At 46.4% G+C, this 19,743-nt stretch overlaps 3 protein-coding genes across 3 annotated transcripts in view; 1 reads left to right on the top strand and 2 right to left on the bottom strand.

Moving 5' to 3' along the window:
• The window catches only part of LOC115479319 (F-box DNA helicase 1-like), a 29,401-nt gene extending 15,848 nt beyond the window's left edge, over positions 1–13,553 (bottom strand). Inside the window, exons 1-3 of the mRNA XM_030217194.1 lie at positions 13,499–13,553; positions 8,520–8,642; positions 5,704–5,810 (exon numbers count right to left, since the gene is read on the bottom strand). Coding sequence (XP_030073054.1) covers positions 5,704–5,810; positions 8,520–8,607 — 195 coding nt within the window. The 5' untranslated portion in view covers positions 8,608–8,642; positions 13,499–13,553. The remainder of the gene's footprint in view (positions 1–5,703; positions 5,811–8,519; positions 8,643–13,498) is intronic.
• The window catches only part of RBM17 (RNA binding motif protein 17), a 241,413-nt gene that overhangs the window by 219,622 nt on the left and 2,048 nt on the right, over positions 1–19,743 (bottom strand). The window lies entirely within an intron of this gene.
• LOC115478994 overlaps positions 19,130–19,743 on the top strand; it is a 91,935-nt gene continuing 91,321 nt past the window's right edge. Inside the window, exon 1 of the mRNA XM_030216697.1 lies at positions 19,130–19,277. Within this exon, the coding sequence (XP_030072557.1) occupies positions 19,130–19,277 (148 nt within the window). The remainder of the gene's footprint in view (positions 19,278–19,743) is intronic.

Raw genomic sequence — 19,743 nt, forward strand, 5'->3', positions numbered from 1 at the left:
TACATGGAATGTTGCTAGTGGAATCTCAAATAGTAGCAACAGTGGAGGAGTGGCCTAGTGGTTAGGGTGGTGGACTTTGGTCCTGGGGGAACTGAGTTCGATTCCCACTTCAGGCACAGGCAGCTCCTTGTGACTCTGGGCAAGTCACTTAACCCTCCATTGCCCCATGTAAGCCGCATTGAGCCTGCCATGAGTGGAAAGTGTGGGGTACAAATGTAACAAAAATAAAAAATGCAAACCTAGGAACCAGATGTTATCTAATACGTCACCTACCCAACTGCAAAAACATAGGTGGAAAAATGTGGGATACAAATGCAACAAATAAATAAATACTATACAAGTCCACCCTTAACGGCAGGATTTAGCTACCTGGGCTCAAAATGGTGGAACTGAATTCCCACAGTCATAAGAAGCACCCAGTTCAGAAAAGACCTAAAGACCTTCCTCTTCAGGAAATTCTATGAGTAAAATATGCACTAATCATCCTGGAACAACAACACAACCTCTAACCTCGAAATGAACTAAGAAGCATCTTCCCAATGACTATTCCATAACGCACTACCAGTTTTCTTGCCAACCACTGTAAAACACAGCATCATACAACCTTGTAAATGAAATTGAATCAATGTAATCTCTTACAACTGTTCAATGGAAGCCACACTGAACCGAAACTCGTTTTTGGATAATTGTGGGACACAAGTATAAATAAATAAAACAAACAAAAGATCAGAATCCCTAATTTGTTAGGATTAGAGGATACGGAGACATGCGTGAACCGACAGCGTAGCTGTACTCTTTTCGTACAGTAAGTCAACACTCTTGGCTAGTCCAGCGTGCGCAGGACTCGTTTATGTAGAAGTGTAGAAAGAAGCAAGTCAGCATTACAGATCGGTTTATGTGGAAAGTTGGTAGCACATTTGCCGGAGTTACGGGCGCTATCCTGTTACAGAAAATTTTGCAAATGTGGTAAATAAGAGACCAGTGCTTCACCTTGCTTATCCTTTTGGCTCTGCTCTTTCCATAGGCTCAAAAGGGGTGTTTCACGAGCTGAGCTAAAAACGCTCAGATCCCAAGGACTTGCCGGTTTCCTAAGAGGCGGCTTTAAGGGCAATTCTAGAAATTGGCATCTAGGACTGAGGTGCCCCCAATGCTGTGCATTTAGTACTTATTCTATAATTGGTACCTTGGCGCCAAGATTCCCTTATTAAATAGTAGCATAAGGTTGGCGATGGCACATCTAGGTATAGGGGTGCCCTCATACAACACATTATTAACCTTTAGTGTCCAATGTTCCCGTAATAAGCCATATGGGAACAGATTGGTGGGAACATTGGACACTGAAGGGATGGCAGGTGTAAGCTGGCGCACCTAGGTGTGGTCAAGCGATGGGCATAGTTTATAACAGGCTTGTCCAACCTTTTTCTATCAGGGCCCAGATTTTATAGTTATTTATTTTATTTATTTTGTAACATTTGTATCCCGCATTTTCCCACTTATTAGCAGGCTCAATGTGGCTTACAAAATACTGTGTTGGTGGACGCCAAATACAGTAGGTATTAAACAAATACAATTAGAAAGAGGGTCAGGGAAGGTAGGGGTAAATGGGTACAATAAGGGACAAGGAAATAAGAAATAAATATCCATTGCAATGTATGTAAAAATGTATTAGAGTTGAGGCTTTTAAGTAGAATCAATAGGGTAGGCCTTGCAAAATAAATAGGTCTTTAAAATTCACTTGAAGTTTGATGATCGTGCGTTGATTTCAAACTCTATGGTAATACATTCCCATTTGTGCACTTAAGTATGAAAAATTGGATCCATATGCTGATTTTGTAACATTCAAAGGGCAAAACATGCACCGTCATATTTGCCAGATGTTTCACGAAATAGTGGTATCATACAAAGGTGCATTGTCCCCCCTCCCCAGCCTCTCTCTCTCTCAAGTATCCCTGCACAAGTCTTCACCAAGTCTCTTCCCCTTATCTGGCTTCAGCTGCAGAAGCAGCGGGATTCCTGCTTCCCCACTGCGACATGCCTCTCTGCAAGCTTGAGCTGCTGCTTGATGCCAGAAGTTCAGGTTGGTCTCATGGTTTGAAGTCTCGCGAGACTTGAAACTGCAAGACCGATTCGAACTTCAGTACCAAAGAGCAGACTAATGGTGAGGAAGCAGGAAGTAAGCACCAAAAGAACTGCCAAGCTTCCGAGGGCCAGAAAAAAAAGCACTTGATGGGACGGATTCTGGCCCGCGGGACCTAAGTTGGACAAGCCTGGTTTATAATATTCTATAAGCTACATGCCTACCTGGGAGACATGCCTGTGGCCCGCCCATGTTTGCATCCCCTCGCAGTTAGGGCTACTTTATAAAACAGTACCTAGGTGGTTAGCTGCCCATTTCACGGTACCTTTCATGCATGTAAGTGTGGCGCCTACCTCTAGGTACCCGTTCATAGAATTGCCCCTTTTGTGTTCCAGCTTCTCCATCATAGGCACACAGTTCAGTTCAGTACTGGTCTCCGTATCTCAAAAAAGATATAGTAGAATTGGAAAAGGTACAGCGAAGGGCGACGAAAATGATAGTGGGGATGGGACGACTTTCCTATGAAGAGAGGCTGAGAAGGCTAGGGCTTTCAGCTTGGAGAAGAGACGGCTGAGGGAGATATGATAGAAGTGTATAAAATAATGAGTGGAATGGATCGGGTGGATGTGAAGCGACTGTTCACGCTATCCAACAATACTAGGACTAGAGGGCATGAGTTGAAGCTACAGTGTGGTAAATTTAAAACGAATCGGAGAAAATTTTTCTTCACCAACGTGTAATTAGACTCTGGAATTCGTTGCCGGAGACGTGGTACGGGCGGTTAGCTTGACGGAGTTTAAAAGGGGTTAGATAGATTCCTAAAGGACAAGTCCATAGACCGCTATTAAATGGACTTGGAAAAAATTCCGCATTTTTAGGTATAACTTGTCTGGAATGTTTTTACGTTTGGGGAGCGTGCCAGGTGCCCTTGACCTGGATTGGCCACGTTCGGTGACAGGATTGCTGGGCTAGATGGACTTTGGTCTTTCCCAGTATGGCACTACTTATTACTTATGTACTTATGAATGCACTACCCCAAAATCTTAAGATCAATTCAGAACCATCTAAATTTCAGGAAATTACTGAAGACCACCCTGTTCAAGAAGGCTTACCTTCCAGACTCAGCCTAACTTACTTCTTCTTTGTTACAGCAAAATTCATTATCTGTTATTATCTCTGTTGTTTTATACGTTGCATATTTATTTATTTGTTGCATTTGTATCCCACATTTTCCCACCTATTTGCAGACTCAATGTGGCTTACAATAATACATCCTGACAATCGCCAATCAAGAGTAGATAAAACCACTGGTTACAAAAGAAACAAGTGTAACACAATAGATATAATCAATTCAATAAATGAGAAAACAGACAGATCTCTAGTAAGTAAGTTCCTATTATGATTATTATGGTAAGTCTTGTTTAAAAAGGTAGGGTCTTTAGTGACTTTCGGAAGTTGATAAGGTCACGAATATTTTTACGTTAAGTGGTAGTGTATTCCACAGTTGCCAATGTAAGAAAAGCAGGATGCATGAACTAGTTTGTATTTAAACCTTTACAACTAGGGAAGTGGAGTCCCAAGAATGTATGTGCTGATTTTTTTAGCATTCCTGGGAGGGTAAATCAATAAGGTCTGACATGTATGCCGGAGCATTTCCGTGAATGATTTTATGAACCAGTGGTGCAAACTTTGACACAGAACGTTCCTTAACTGGGAGCCAATGGAGCTTCTCTTAGGGGTTTTGCACTTTCATATTTTGACCTTTCCAAAAACGAGTCTAGCTGCGGCATTCGATTACTATCTTATTATTACATTGTTTAATTGTATTTTACTAACTGTAGCCTGCACTACGGTATGTGTAAGCCACATTGAGCCTACAAACTAGTGGGAAAACGTGGGGTTATAAATGTGTTAAATAAATAAGCCACTTATGATCTGCAGTGGATGCCGGGAAACCTTGGGTAGTGCGCTCAGAGTTTATGAAGCTTGAAAGCCAGATAAAGAAAGATGCAATAAATTGAAGCTGATTTTAAAGTGAGCAGGTGAAAGGGTTTAGATCTTCCTGCCTATGCCAGATGGAGAATTGCTTCCCCACTTGAAGCTGGATGTCTGGTTCAACAACGATCCTTTCCTGTTACGATCAGAGGAGATGAGTTGTGCGGACTGATGGAAAGGAGACTCCAGAACAAGAGGCAGGACCTAGAGAAATCCAAGGAATTATTTCTTTACAGAAAGGGTGATGGAGGCACTGACAAGTGGGGCTGTATTTAATTCAAACAAGGAAACAGATATCTGCACAAAGGATACCCAAGGCAGAGGAATAAACCGAGCAGTTGGTGTCATGTGCTTTTCGACTCCCAAATCAAGCTCCAGGAGATACTCTTGGTACTGAAGAATGTTCATTGGTGCCAAATATCCCCCTGCATCGTGGGGTCAAGTCGCTTTCCCCCACCCCCATGGATTTCTCTCTCCTACCGAGCCACTTCTCAGGCACAGAGTGGATTTCTGCACCGGGTCCTTAGCCAACTGCGGTTTCTCAACTGCGTTGCATTAACTAACATCGGGGAGGCCCTTTGCTCTCAGGGACACTTTTAGCACATAAGGACAATAGTTTAAACATCTGATTCAGTTTCAAAGATTAGTAGAAGATGGAGTGATTGTCTTCGAAGCACATCTTCCACCTGCAGGAGTACTGCTTAAATCCAGCCGTGTCGTCTCCTACGTTACTCGATGGATGAACCTAGAGGGATGGGAACGAGGTAAGAAATGTCACAGACAGCAGGCAGCATGGACTGAAAAAGATTGAAACAGTGGCTGAATAGGTAGAATGAGGCAGTGACTGCACAGGAATCCTTGGCAGGTTTCCGAAAAGCCTTCTTGGTCTTTTGCAGTTCTGAGAGCGTGGGCCCGTTTCTGTGGCGATGTGTGGCTGATTTTAATCTTGCTTGTTGATGGAGAACATTTTTTTATTCTCTGAAACTTAATAAAACCATCTGGATTAGAAACGAGAAGGTGGTGACCTGAGGCAGAAGGGAAAGTAGTGACATATAGCCCAGGCGAATAAGGTGGACAGGACCTAGAATATTCCGTTATCTGGACATTTAACCACTTCTGCTATCACCGACTGTTCTTAAGAGAGAAGGCCGGACCACATTTTCATTCTGACTTATTCCACCTGCCTCTTATCTTATGCGGTAGCACGTATTTGCCCAATAGCTGCTCCCCCGTTTTACTTTGCTACCTCTTACTAGGCAACAGTTGCCCCTTGAACACACAGCTTTGTTGATTCCCGATTCAGATCCCATTTTGATACGGCAGAAGAGGTAAGAACGCAGAGCTGCAACGCTGGAAACCACAATTAAGATTCTGCCTGCCATCGCTCACCAACTCTCTAGGAAAAAGGAGTTTGAACTATGCCAACCATATCTTGCACGGTGCTAAGTACACAGAAAAATCTTACACACAGGTTATTATCTGCTGTGCCATAAGATTTTACTAGGATCAAAGGTCGCATACAAATCAAACATAGCACTGCAATAAAGTTCACCACACAGTGTTTTCTTCTACATGATTTGTTTTCATTCATATATTATTAAACAGATGGCTGTTGAGCTCCTTGGTCTTACCCCAGCCAAAGTCAGAATGTTCTCAATGGATTTCGTGATCAGCAGGTGCTTCTTGGCCCGAGTCACTGCCACATACAGCAAATTCCACTCGTCCTCATTGTGCATGTCTGTAGAAAAATGGAAATAAAGTCAAGAGAAAACATGGCACCTCATCCAAAACCCAGAAAGGGCCACGCACATGCCCAACAAATGGTTAAAAGCCTAGGACTCGTGAATAATTGCATCCATTACCCAGCAATACAATGCTGTGCTGTCCTTACAGGGCTTCGGTTCTTGACACCTAGAAGTGCCTCAGAATAAGGCAGGAGGGGGAAAGGAGGGGCCAGGTATTTTACATTTCAGCCCTCATGGGTTACCATGTAGGCTTGGTCAGCTCTGGGCCAGCCAGCCGCTGGGTCATGCGCATCCCCCTTTCCTAGGCTCTGGGGCCAGCCGTTGGACATGTGTGTCCCTCTTTCCTAGGTTCTGGGCCACTGCGCATCCCCCCTTTCCTAGGCTCTGGGCCAGTTGCTGGCTGTGACTGTCCCCCCTTTCCTAGGCACTCCCTAAATTAAATTTCAATGGAAAAAATTGCTAGTCTTTCCTTTCGTTTTATTTGTGGTGATCACATGATGGGATGAGCTCCTTAAACAGGACTATTACCCCCCAAATCAAGCATTTTCACTTGAACCTAGCCAACCTGAAAGCAGAGCAGGCTGATACGCATAAAATTAGGTCCTGCCTAAAAGTTCATGCCGTGCAAGCCGACACATGATAGCACAGTAGATGTGTTCAGAGGGAAATTAGGGCAGAGTATGCAAATTTTCTAAAATACTTGCTAACGTTTACAACTGCTCTCGAGCAGGAAGACTGCCCACACCTTCAATCTAGCTGCCATTTCTACAGGATTTATGCTAGTCAAACATATAAATGGCAAGAGGCGTACTCACTCGCAAATGCGCAGTAGAGACCCTCTCTGTCCCGCCCCCGCGTCAATACGTGATGACGGGGGCGCGACAGAGAGGGAACCTGCGCACCTGCGAGTGAGGGAACCACCGTCGCCACCGCTCCCCCCCCCGGGTTGCCGCTACCGCTCCCCCCACCCACCTGGAGTCGCCGCCGCCACCCACCCTCCACCCGGCCCGGGTACCTGGCTTCACTATTCAAACCGCCGGAACGCAGCACAGCTCATCTGAGCTGCCCTTGGCCTTCCTTACCTGCCTGTGTCCCGCCCTCGCCAACGTTACGTCACCCGAGGGCGGAACACACGCAGAGAAGAAGGAAGGCCGACGGCAGCTCAGATGAGCTGTGTGCTGCGTTCCGGCGGTTTGAATAGTGAAGCCAGGTACCCGGCCCGGGTGGAGGGGTGGCGGGGGACTCTGGGGGGGGGGGGTGGCGATTCCGGGGGGGGGGGGGCCTTTCAACCCCCCCTTCCTTTACTAGCCTATTTTTAGGGGCTCAACGGCTAGTATTTTATAAAAACACCTTTGCGTCTTTTAAAAAAGTACGCTTAAATTTAGGCACTTATGCTTTTAACCTAGCACCCTCTTACAAAATAAACTCTTTATGCTCTTTTGTGCATCCACTCCGCAGCTCCTCAGTACCTTTCCGCTCTCATCTCTCCCTACACTCCTCCCCGTGAACTCCGTTCGCTGGGTAAATGTCTCCTGTCGTCCCCCTTCTCCCCCACTGCTAACTCCCGGCTCCGTTCCTTCTATCTCGCTGCTCCCTATGCCTGGAATAGACTCCCTGAGCCGTACGTCAGTCAGTCTCTGGCTGTCTTCAAGTCTAGGCTTAAAGCCACCTCTTTGCTACTGCTTTCGACTCCTAACCATGACTCTCTTACTCAACACCCTCACTTATCACCCCTACCACTGCAATTTCCCCACCCCTAGCTGTCTGTTCGTCTGTCCAATTTAGATTGTAAGCTCTGTTGAGCAGGGACTGTCTTTTCATGTTCATTTGTACAGCGCTGCGTAAGTCTAGTAGCGCTATAGAAATGTTTAATAGTAGTAGTATGAGCCAAGTATAGGACAGTCAAGCCATTGTGACATCACTGATGAGGTTGGCTCTTAGGCATTGGTGGACTGAGGCATTATGACATCACAATGTCAGCTCTGGTTAAATCACCGCAGCTCCTCAGTACCTTTCCGCTCTCATCTCTCCCTACACTCCTCCCCGTGAACTCCGTTCGCTGGGTAAATGTCTCCTGTCGTCCCCCTTCTCCCCCACTGCTAACTCCCGGCTCCGTTCCTTCTATCTCGCTGCTCCCTATGCCTGGAATAGACTCCCTGAGCCGTACGTCAGGCTCAGTCTCTGGCTGTCTTCAAGTCTAGGCTTAAAGCCCACCTCTTTGCTACTGCTTTCGACTCCTAACCATGACTCTCTTACTCAACACCCTCACTTATCACCCCTACCACTGCAATTTCCCCACCCCTAGCTGTCTGTTCGTCTGTCCAATTTAGATTGTAAGCTCTGTTGAGCAGGGACTGTCTTTTTCATGTTGATTTGTACAGCGCTGCGTAAATCTAGTAGCACTATAGAAATGTTTAATAGTAGTAGTATTAATAAGCAGAGAAGTTCTTCCTGCAGGAGGGACTCCAACAGCGTTATCACCGCCATGGAGAGGGCAAACATACATCAAGCCTCACGTTACGGACAAAATAGCTTTACAATCAGATTGCTTTCTCTGGCTGCAAAACACTATAATTTTAGAGCTGCACACAGAACATCCAGCTCAGATAGCGTCAGCTTTCTGTAACACGGCAGCACAGCACAGGCGAGCATGGCTTGCTTATTTGCAACCGCTGTGATGCTGAGGTCAGTCGCTTCCTTACCGACTCGGAACTGAAGCCTCTGGATGTTGTGGCGGGCGCAGGGAACTTTCACAAAATCGTCCGACACGTGAACGGTCTCAAACTCCATGCCTTTGGCTTTGTGGACGGTGCCCAAAATAAAATCTGAAGAAACAAACACACACACACAATGGAGGCGGCATGGTCTCAGAGCAATGGGCTGGCAAGCAAAGGGGCCAGAGTTCAAATCCTACTTCTCCCCTCCTGAAGTTCCTCGGACTCTAGGCAAGTCACCGTATTTCCCCATTACCTCAGGGCATTTAAAGCTCTTTGGGGAAGGGGCTTGCCATATTCAAATCTGAGGCACAGAGAAGTAACAAAAACCAAAGAGCAGTCATAGTTACATTTATAAATGTTCGGCCAGCAGCAATCCACGTTTCTTTAAACGCCGACTGCCATCGGTTAAATTAGACCCAGATATTTAATGCTGGGCCATGTCAGGGCACTGGCATTGAAGATCCGTGTCGCTGGCAGACCAGGAAGGAAGTGGCTGCCAGGCAAAGATAAAACTGCTTTTTTATGAAGCCCTATCTGCCCAGTTATAAGAACATAAGCGTTGCCATACTGGGACAGACCGAAGGACCATCAAGTCCAGAATCCGGTTTCCAACAGTGGCCAATCCAGGTCACAAGTACCTGGCAGAAACCCAAAGAGTAGCAACATTCCATGTAGAACTGCAAAGAATAGCAAGATTCCGGAATCCTAAAGAGTAACAAGATTCCATGTAGAACCCCAAAGAGTAGCAACATTCCATTCAGAATCCCAAGTACAAAAGTAATGCCGAAGGTCCATCAAGCCCAGAATCCTGTTTCCAACAGTGGCCAATCCAGGTCACAAGTACCTGGCAAGATCCCAGAATAATAAAACAGATTTTATGCTGCTTGTTGTATACGTGCAAGAAAAATGCAGAACACAAAAAGCAAGCTTTTCTTATAATCACCAAAGTGTTATTACAAAGCCCAATGTGGTCACGTTTTGCCCGGCTAGGAGCTGCAGCAGGGGGGCAGTACAATAGTGGAATGAAAAGCACGGTCCCTCTAATAAGGTCAGGCGCTGATCCTCCAGGCAACCAGCAGTAAGCTTGCAGTACTAGAAGTGTCTGTTGGTTGCCTGGAGGACCAGCACCTAACCTTCTTAGAGGGTCCTACTTGTTGTTCATCCCGCTATTGTTTTAAACCCTGCCTCGAGCCCTAGCTGGGCTTTTTAATAAAACTTGGTGATAAGGAAAAGCTTGCTTTAGTGATCTGCATTTCTCTTGCACATCTGCTGTCTGTGGCTCTATCAAAGCCTGTCCTGTATTGACTCCAGTTATGTATGTAAGCATCAACACTGAATATGGCTGGTGATACACAGGGTTACCATATTTTGTCCCCCAAAAAGGAGGACACATGCCCCTCCCCACCACGCCCCCTTTCACACCCTGCCCCACCCCCTTTCACACCCTCGCTCTGTCCCCTGTCACATTTTCTCTTCCCCCTGTCACATACCCCGTCGCCCCCCCTCCCCACCCACCCCTCCCCTTACTACTGCCCTGGTGGTCTAGTGACCTCTTCAGGGCAGGAAAGAGCCCCCTCTTTCCTGCCCAGAGCGCTGCCCTGCATGCATCCTTCCTGTTGCTGACCCTCGGCGCCGATTCAAAATGGCCGCCGAGAGTTGAAGTCTCGCGAGGTCACTTCACCTCTCGGCGGCCATTTTGAATCGCGTCGAGGATCACCAACAGGAAGGATGCATGCAGTGCAGCGCTCTGGGCAGGAAAGAGGGGGCTCTTTCCTGCTCCGAAGGCGGAAGAGGTCACTAGACCACCAGGGCACTAGTAAGTAAGGGGGGGGTGGCTAGCAATCTGCCCTTTTGTCCGGATTTCTGGATAAACGGGCAGGCTGGCGGGCCGTCCTATAGGACCACCAGCCTGCCCGTTTGTCCATAGGACGGCCCGCCCACCGGCCTGCCCGTTTGTCCAGAAAATCTGGACAAACGGGCAGATTGGCAAAAACCCCCCCGGTTGCCCAGACGTGCCCTCAAAAGAGGGCATGTCCGGATAAATCCGGACATATGGTAACCCTAATAATACACATCTTCTGGCTTTGCCACGGGACAACCCAAGTACTGCCTGGATTGTGCCAGGGTGGTCAGAGACAATATTCAGCGACATTACAAGAAGTATTTATAAAAAAAATTAAAAAACAACCCACACAAAAGAGGGGAGGAAAGGAAGGAAATGAAAGCCTGTGTAGTTTCCCACCCTCCAATCCAGTGCTATTCAACCCCCTCACCCGCAGCCTGTGATCTGTAAACGACTGGCAGGAAGCACAGGAGCTGAGAGAGAGAAGAAAACCCAGAAGGAGTGAGTTCTGCTCGCCTAGCAAATTGCCAACCACCTGCCCTGAGCTTTGCTCTTTGATGCAGGAATGTTACCTAAACGTCCGTCCGGCTGAAAGAACTTCCTATTTCAGAGTAACGAGAAAAATATTCAAAACTGCCAGGGTGAGGTACAGAGGCGAGAGGCAGCATCGGCAGTCAGCCAGCCAGGGTGCGATACAGATTTGAGAAAGTAGCATCGATATTCAACACTGTGTATCCTGACGGCACATATTACAAGTAAATCAATTGGAGGAGGAGCCTAATGGTTTAGTGCAGTGGGCTGAGAAGCTGGAGAACTGGGTTTGATTCCCATTGCAGCTCCTTGTGACCTTGGGCAAGTCGCTTAACCCTCCACTGCCCCAGGTATAAATAAGTACCTGTATATACTATGTAAACTGCTTTGAATGTAATTGCAAAAACCACAGAAAGGTGGTATATCAAGTCCCATTTCCCTTTCCCTATTTGAGATTCTACACGGGACGTTGCTAGTGGAGGAGTAGCCTAGTGGTTAGTGCAGCGGACTTTGGTCCTGGGGAACTGGGTTTGATTCCCACTGCAGCTCCTTGTGACTGTGGGCAAGTCACTTAACCCTCCATTGCCCCGGTACAAAATAAGTAGCTGAATATATGTAAACCGCTTTGAATGTAGTTGCAAAATACCACAGAAAGGCGGTATATCAAGTCCCATTTCCCTTTCCCTATTCAAGATTCTACATGGAATGTTGCTACTATTCGAGATTCTACATGGACGTCAGACTCACAGAAACAGAAGCCTGCGCGGCCGCGTTGCTCATCTGCAAGGGCAGGCTTCTACATGGAATGTTGCTAGTGGTTAGTGCAGCGGACTTTGACCCTGCGGAACTGGGTTTGATTCCCACTGCAGCTCCTTGTGACATTGGGCAAGTCACTTAACCCTCCATTGCCCCGGTACAAAATAAGTACCTCAATATATGTAAACCGCTTTGAATGTAGTTACAAATACCACAGAAAGGCGGTATGTATATCAAGTCCCATTTCCCTTTCCCTATTTGAGATTCTACAAGGAATGTTGCTATTCCACCAGCAACATTCCATGTAGAAGCCTGTCCTTGCAGATCAGGAACGCGGCCGCACAGGCTTCTGTTTCTGTGAGTCTGACGTCCTACACGTACGTGCAGGTCGTCAGACTCACAGAAACAGAAGCCTGGCGGCCGCATTGGTGATCTGCAAGGGCAGGCTTCTACATGGAGTGTTGCTAGTGGTTAGTGCAGCGGACTTTGATCCTGCGGAACTGGGTTTGATTCCCACTGCAGCTCCTTGTGACATTGGGCAAGTCGCTTAACCCTGCATTGCCCAGGTACAAAAAAAACAAACTTAAGATTGTGAGCCCAACAGGGCTGGTCTTAGGCAGAGGCGACCAAGGCGGCAGCATAGGGCCCCGCGCTTAGGGGGCCCCGCGCAGAGTGCCTCAACTCTGCCTCACTCCGACCGACCCTGGCTCGGACGACCGCATTATGATCCCGCTCGGCCGCCGCCGCTCCGCTCCCCGCCACATTACGGCATGGTGCCCGCCCACCGTCAGCAGCCTCCCACCTCCGGACCCCGACAGTTGCACCGACGGCCCCAACAGACAGTTGCAGTGCCAGCGCAATGGCCCCGGCTCCCAACAGAGAGTTGCAGTGACGGCTTACCCCAGCGTTTCACTTCCCGCTCAATGTCCCACCTTCCGATGAGGTATTTCCTGTTTGGCGGGCAGGAGTCACTGAGCGGAAAGCTGCCTGGAGCCTGGTCGGAGGTGAGCCGGTGTGAGAGTGAGTGTGACTTAAAAATAAATAAAGACAGTCAAGTGGAGCTGGAGCAAGTTTGTGCCACTGCCATTCAAAGGCAAGCCAGGTATGATGATAGCTTTTCTTATAAGGAAGCAGGAAGTTTCAAACCCCTTTAGTGCCATTTTAAAGGTAAATACTATTGCAGTAGTCTATTATGCTCCCATCAGTGATTAAGTCAAAATTCAGTGTTTTATGAAGGGCAGTGACAGGAAAAGATCAAGAGGTTGGCTAAAGTGGTGCGTGTATGTCAGGAGAGGAAAAGAGCACATATAAAATCCATTTCCAAGGAACCTTTTTAAATTAAAAAAATAGGGGAATTTGAAAGTACTGGATTTTTTCTTAGTATTTTTCCTTTATTCTCCTTTGTTATGAGAATTGGAACTACTAATTGTAGTGGACTTGAACTGAATTTCTGGGGAGGGGGGGTTTCATGATAGCATTGGGCTTATTATTTCAATCAGTTTTTTTGTACAAGTTGTACAAGTTTAGCTTCATTTGTCTTTATTTGAAATTGCATAAATAAAAATTTTTCTAAAAATGGAATAATCTTATCAATGGGGTGGAGCTAGGGTGGGGGCGGAGCTATGGTAGGGGTAGGGCTAGGATGGGGCCCCACCAAATTGGTATGCACAGGGCCCCGCACTTGCCAAGACCGGCCCTGGAGCCCAATAGGGCCAGAAAAAGTACCTGCATATAATATAGGTAAACTGCTTTGGTTGTACCCCACAAAAATGCATTATATCAAATTCATGACCCTTTAGCTCTCAGGGAAAGAACAAGTGTGTGATCGCCTCACCTGCAAACTCTGGGTTTTGTATGTGACTGCAGTGCAGTCTGTTCACCAGCTCTGGAATTCGAGATTATATTTTTCCACCACTGCAATTTTTGCTTCCAACTCCTTGTCCTCCACATTAGCCGCATAGCCTTTTAAACCAAAAAGCCTTTGTGGTTTACCCACACTTTGATAAAGGGGTCCTTGATGAAAAGATTTTCTGTATGAGAAGAAACAGAAAATATCTAATTATCAAAAACAATTTTTGGTTGGAATACCTAGTACCTAGATTCAATCATATGCAAAAAAAGTAGGGTTGCACACAACTTCCTGTTTCTGGGTCCAGAAGAGCCAGCAGCAACACGCACCCGGAAACATCCCCTGTGCCTGCTTTCTTCTTGCTGCTGATGCCACAGCTGCTGTGAAGACCGACAGAAACAGAGGGCTCAGTGCAGGTGTGCTAGAACACAAAGTGAGTGAGCCAGCAGGGGAGAGGAAAGGGAGACAGATGAGGCAATGCAAACTACAGGGGGTGGGTGGAATGAAGGTGAAGAGATGTGACAATGCAGGATATGGTGGGGGGGGGGGGGGGGAGGAAGAGACAGAGTAATGGAAAAATTAATTCTTACCTGATCATTTTCTTTCCTTTAGTCCCAACATACCAATCTATAGACATGCACATTATGTCCATCTACCAGCAGGTGGAGATAGAGAGAACGTCAGAGTTCTGCCATAAAGGATACCGTGCAGCAGCCTGACTTTCAGTATTTTCGATTACAAAGCAGTAAGGAGACAACGGGGGAAAAAAAGGAGAAATCTCCTGCCACTGACACAAAAAGGGAGAACCAGCAGAAAATGTGGCAAACCAACAGTACAAACCAACTGTCCTCTTCTTCCCTGCTTCTCGTTTTCTTTGAAAAAAACGTCTGCAAACAAAACGGATCTAAAAACTCAAAGGAAAGCAACACGTACAACAGCATGCAGCCATAGAACCCAAGGGTGGGCCTCTGGATTCATCTATTGGGACTAAAGGAAAGAAAATTAATCAGGTAAGAACTAATTTTTTCTTCTATTACTTCCCACAGATCACTTCAGAGTTGTGTGGGACATATCAAAGCAGTCCACGAGTGAGGTGGAACATGGCAATCCCTATATAAGAAGGACTGCTGACCTGAAGGCCGCAGCCTCCCTTGCCAACAACCTCCAAACTGCAATGCTTCAGAGAAGTGGGAGCAGAAAACCAAGAGAGCGGCACATGCTGGCAACAATTGCAACTTGGCCAAAAGAAGTAGCTGGAGCCCTCAAGGAATATGCCTAGAGATCTAAAGGAGGGCTCCTAACAGCCAGAATGTACACCGAAGAACAGGCGACCATGAGCCACCAAGCAAAGGTAGCCTGGAAGACTGTTCACCAATCCTGGGACCAGCAACCCAAATAAAGAGAAACTCAGAATGCCCGAACTCATTGGCGATCTCCAAGTATTTCACCAGAATCCTACTGATATCCAAACACCGAAGCAAATGAAACTCAACTAGATAATCCACCCTACAAAAAGAAAAAAAGAGAAATTCGCTGATTGAGCTGAAAAGTGGAAACCCACGCTTCCGAAAACTGTAGGAAGGATCCCAGCAAGTCAGTGGCTGCAACTCCGTTACCAGTCTTGCCGAGCAATGGAGCCTAAAAAGACCTGCCTTTAGATTGAGAGTCATCTAGTGCCACCATAGATGGAAGCCAAAGAACAGCAAACTATATAGGCAGTGAAATAGAGCAACTGATAAAAGAGTGAGTCAAGGACCAGCTGGTGTAGCATATCCCCACAGCTCAGGAAGAATCCTCAGATACAGAAGCAGGGCCGCCGAGAGACTAGGCCGGGCCTGGGGCAAGGCCGGGACCCCCCCCCCCCCTTAGGTCATCATCGTCGTCGCCACCCCCCTCCATCCACCACCACACCGGGCCCCCTGAATTCAAATCACAGCGCCTCACCTCGCTCCGTGTGAAAGCGCAGCAGCGTCGGTCTGCAGAGCACCTCCCTTCGGCCTTCCCTCCCTGTGTCCCGCCCTCGCAGAAGCTACGTCAGACAAGGGCGGGGACACAGGGAGGTAAGGCCCGAAGGGAGGCGATCTGCAGACTGCCACTGCTGCGCTTTCACACGGAGCGAGGTGGTGAGGCACTGTAATTTGAATGGAGGGAGCCCGGCCCGGTGGTGGACGATTGACGGAGCCAAGGGCGGGCGGGTGGGACTACGGCACCGGGCCCCCCTTGGAAGCCCGGGTATTTTGTCCCCCCCCCCAGTGGCCATGTACAGAAGCATCAGGTGTGTCATACAATCGGTTGGTAATATTATGGAACAACAGAGGCTGTGATCTACACGCAGATAATCCACAGGAGAACAATGCAGACCAGAGTGAAAGGGCTTATCATTCCATTATAAAAATACTCATAAAAATAAGACATATTAATTAAATATCATCAATTATTAATCCAGTTTAAGTAATCCAAATAAAACTAACTCAAAAACAAGTACAGACATACAGTGGTGGAAATAAGTATTTGATCCCTTGCTGATTTTGTAAGTTTGCCCACTGACAAAGACATGAGCAGCCCATAATTGAAGGGTAGGTTATTGGTAACAGTGAGAGATAGCACATCACAAATTAAATCCGGAAAATCACATTGTGGAAAGTATATGAATTTATTTGCATTCTGCAGAGGGAAATAAGTATTTGATCCCCCACCAACCAGTAAGAGATCTGGCCCCTACAGACCAGGTAGATGCTCCAAATCAACTCGTTACCTGCATGACAGACAGCTGTCGGCAATGGTCACCTGTATGAAAGACACCTGTCCACAGACTCAGTGAATCAGTCAGACTCTAACCTCTACAAAATGGCCAAGAGCAAGGAGCTGTCTAAGGATGTCAGGGACAAGATCATACACCTGCACAAGGCTGGAATGGGCTACAAAACCATCAGTAAGACGCTGGGCGAAGGAGACAACTGTTGGTGCCATAGTAAGAAAATGGAAGAAGTACAAATGACTGTCAATCGACAAAGATCTGGGGCTCCACGCAAAATCTCACCTCGTGGGGTATCCTTGATCATGAGGAAGGTTAGAAATCAGCCTACAACTACAAGGGGGGAACTTGTCAATGATCTCAAGGCAGCTGGGACCACTGTCACCACGAAAACCATTGGTAACACATTACGACAGAACGGATTGCAATCCTGCAGAGCCCGCAAGGTCCCCCTGCTCCGGAAGGCACATGTGACGGCCCGTCTGAAGTTTGCCAGTGAACACCTGGATGATGCCGAGAGTGATTGGGAGAAGGTGCTGTGGTCAGATGAGACAAAAATTGAGCTCTTTGGCATGAACTCAACTCGCCGTGTTTGGAGGAAGAGAAATGCTGCCTATGACCCAAAGAACACCGTCCCCACTGTCAAGCATGGAGGTGGAAATGTTATGTTTTGGGGGTGTTTCTCTGCTAAGGGCACAGGACTACTTCACCGCATCAATGGGAGAATGGATGGGGCCATGTACCGTACAATTCTGAGTGACAACCTCCTTCCCTCCGCCGGGCCTTAAAAATGGGTCGTGGCTGGGTCTTCCAGCACGACAATGACCCAAAACATACAGCCAAGGCAACAAAGGAGTGGCTCAGGAAGAAGCACATTAGGGTCATGGAGTGGCCTAGCCAGTCACCAGACCTTAATCCCATTGAAAACTTATGGAGGGAGCTGAAGCTGCGAGTTGCCAAGCGACAGCCCAGAACTCTTAATGATTTAGAGATGATCTGCAAAGAGGAGTGGACCAAAATTCCTCCTGACATGTGTGCAAACCTCATCATCAACTACAGACGTCTGACCGCTGTGCTTGCCACAAGGGTTTTGCCACCAAGTATTAGGTCTTGTTTGCCAGAGGGATTAAATACTTATTTCCCTCTGCAGAATGCAAATAATTCATATACTTTCCACATGTGATTTTCCGGATTTAATTTGTGATGTGCTATCTCTCACTGTTACCAATAACCTACCCTTCAATTATGGGCTGCTCATGTCTTTGTCAGTGGGCAAACTTACAAAATCAGCAAGGGATCAAATACTTATTTCCACCACTGTATGTTAACAACAAAGCATAAAAATATCTGTTTTTTTAAGATTAATAATTGAATGTGTCTTAACATACTGACTGAATAATATTCTTATGCTTATGTTGTTAACATATCTGTACTTGTTTTGGGGTTAGTTTTTATTTGGATTATTTACTTTTAACTGGATTAATAATTTATGACACTTATTTCATTAATATGTTTTTTATTATTTATTTTTGCGTATTTTTTTATAGCGGAATGATAAGCCCCCGACGCAGCCTCTTGAGAGGTGAAACGTGGCCATGTCAGGCAACCAATTTTAATAAAGAGTGTACTTCTTACTTTCACTCTGGTCTGCACTGTTCTCCTGTGTACACAGTCGGTTGGTGCCACGGCAACCACAAGCCAACAGTAGGCAAAGTACTGAGCAAGAGGCTAAATTCCGTTCCATACAGCTGGCTACTGCTGCTCGTCACTCAAGAAGCTGAGACGATAGGTCTTCCAGACGGCCGCTGCTGTATGCCACTAAAGGAGCCGAGTTGATATGGCTCCCAGGTGGCTCGATTTAGTTGAGCAAAAGAGCCAGGCTCTGAAACCAAAGCGGACAACAGGCTGCCAGATAAGTGAGGCATTTGCAGCTGTGTCATATAGACTGCTGACTTAGGAGAGATGAACATCTGGCAGCCATTTACAGCAGTAAAAATATTCAAATACAATACAAAGTATGGCATCGTATACTACTTACAATGTTAACACAATACGTAACAGAACATTTTAATTGATATAGAAGGGTAAAGCAAAGATGGAACATATAGATAGGTAAGAAGAGTCAAAAAGTAAGTGACTGATTTAGAGAAAGTTGCACATGAGTCAGAGAGATGGTTAAATATTCTCTCGCTAGGGTAGGAATGGATAAACATGTCCCGCTGCAGTACGTGCAGCCCCAGTCAATCCTTGTGTGTGTGAGTGAGACTAACACGTTAGTTACTTCTTCCATTAAAGGCCTGGTTGAAGAACCAAGCTTTCACCTGCTTCCAAAAGTACAGATAGTCTTGTGTTAAGCGCAGCCTTTCAGGCAGTGGATTCCGAGTGTGGGGGCTACTCCGGAGAAGGCTCGCTTGCGGGTATCACATCATGTGATGTCTTTTGGAGAGGGTGTGGTTAGTGATAGTCCTTGGGAGGACCTTAGTGTCCTTGGCGGTGTGTGGAGGATCATCCTATTTTTCAGGTACTCAGGGCCATTTCCTTTCAGGGCCTTGAAGATCAGACATAGAATTTTAAATTTAGCCCTGTATTGTACTGGTAGCCAATGAAGTTTTTGCAAAAAAATGTTGTGATCTGGTCACGTCGCTTGCAACCTTCTACGCATTTTTGTTTTTGAAAATTTGGGGGAAATTTGAAATGTCATAATATGTTGAGCAGTGTAAGCCGTTTTTGTACATGATTGAACCTGGGAAGACAAGAGCCACCAGTGCCATCATCAGTAGTGTGTCCCAACTTCTAGAGAAAGGGAAAAGTCAGTCAGTCTGCTCTCTGTCTCTAAGTCACCGTCTTCATTAGGAACCGGTATGGCTTTCTCAGTGCATCGCCAGAGATTTGGTCAGCCTACAGGCTCAGCAGCTGTGCCAACTGATGCCACACCAGTCATAAAAGGCGCCAGCTTTTGCTCTTGGGACCATCAGGAGATGTTATGGAGGCAGCATGAACAAACACAGGGTGAGGGAGAAGTGAGGCAAGAATTCAGTCATTTGCACGACAAATTCAATACTAACCAGACTAAGGAGTGATTCATCAAATCCTTAATAAACGAACATTAATTTGTACTATTTTAACACAGGTCCCATTTTATGCAATGAGACCTAGTTACTAATAACTGAGGTTCAGTAAAATATGTCTTAATAGTAGTCCATGTTGATAACTTCCCCCTTTAATTAAAGAAAGAAATCTCTAGAAACCAAAATCACTGCTACATATAATAAAAGTGAGCTAAGTACAGGGCAAACAAGCCATTGTGACCTCACGAGGTTGGCTCTTAGGTATTGGTGGAATGAGGCATTATGACATCATAATATCAGTGACTAAATCACTGCTATATGTAATAAAAGTGAGCCAAGTACAGGATAATCAAGCCATTGTGACATCACTGACGAGGTTGGCTCTTACTGGTGGAATGAGGCATTAT

The sequence above is a fragment of the Microcaecilia unicolor genome, chromosome 10 (genome assembly GCF_901765095.1).
Source record: "Microcaecilia unicolor chromosome 10, aMicUni1.1, whole genome shotgun sequence".
Lineage (NCBI taxonomy): Eukaryota > Metazoa > Chordata > Amphibia > Gymnophiona > Siphonopidae > Microcaecilia > Microcaecilia unicolor.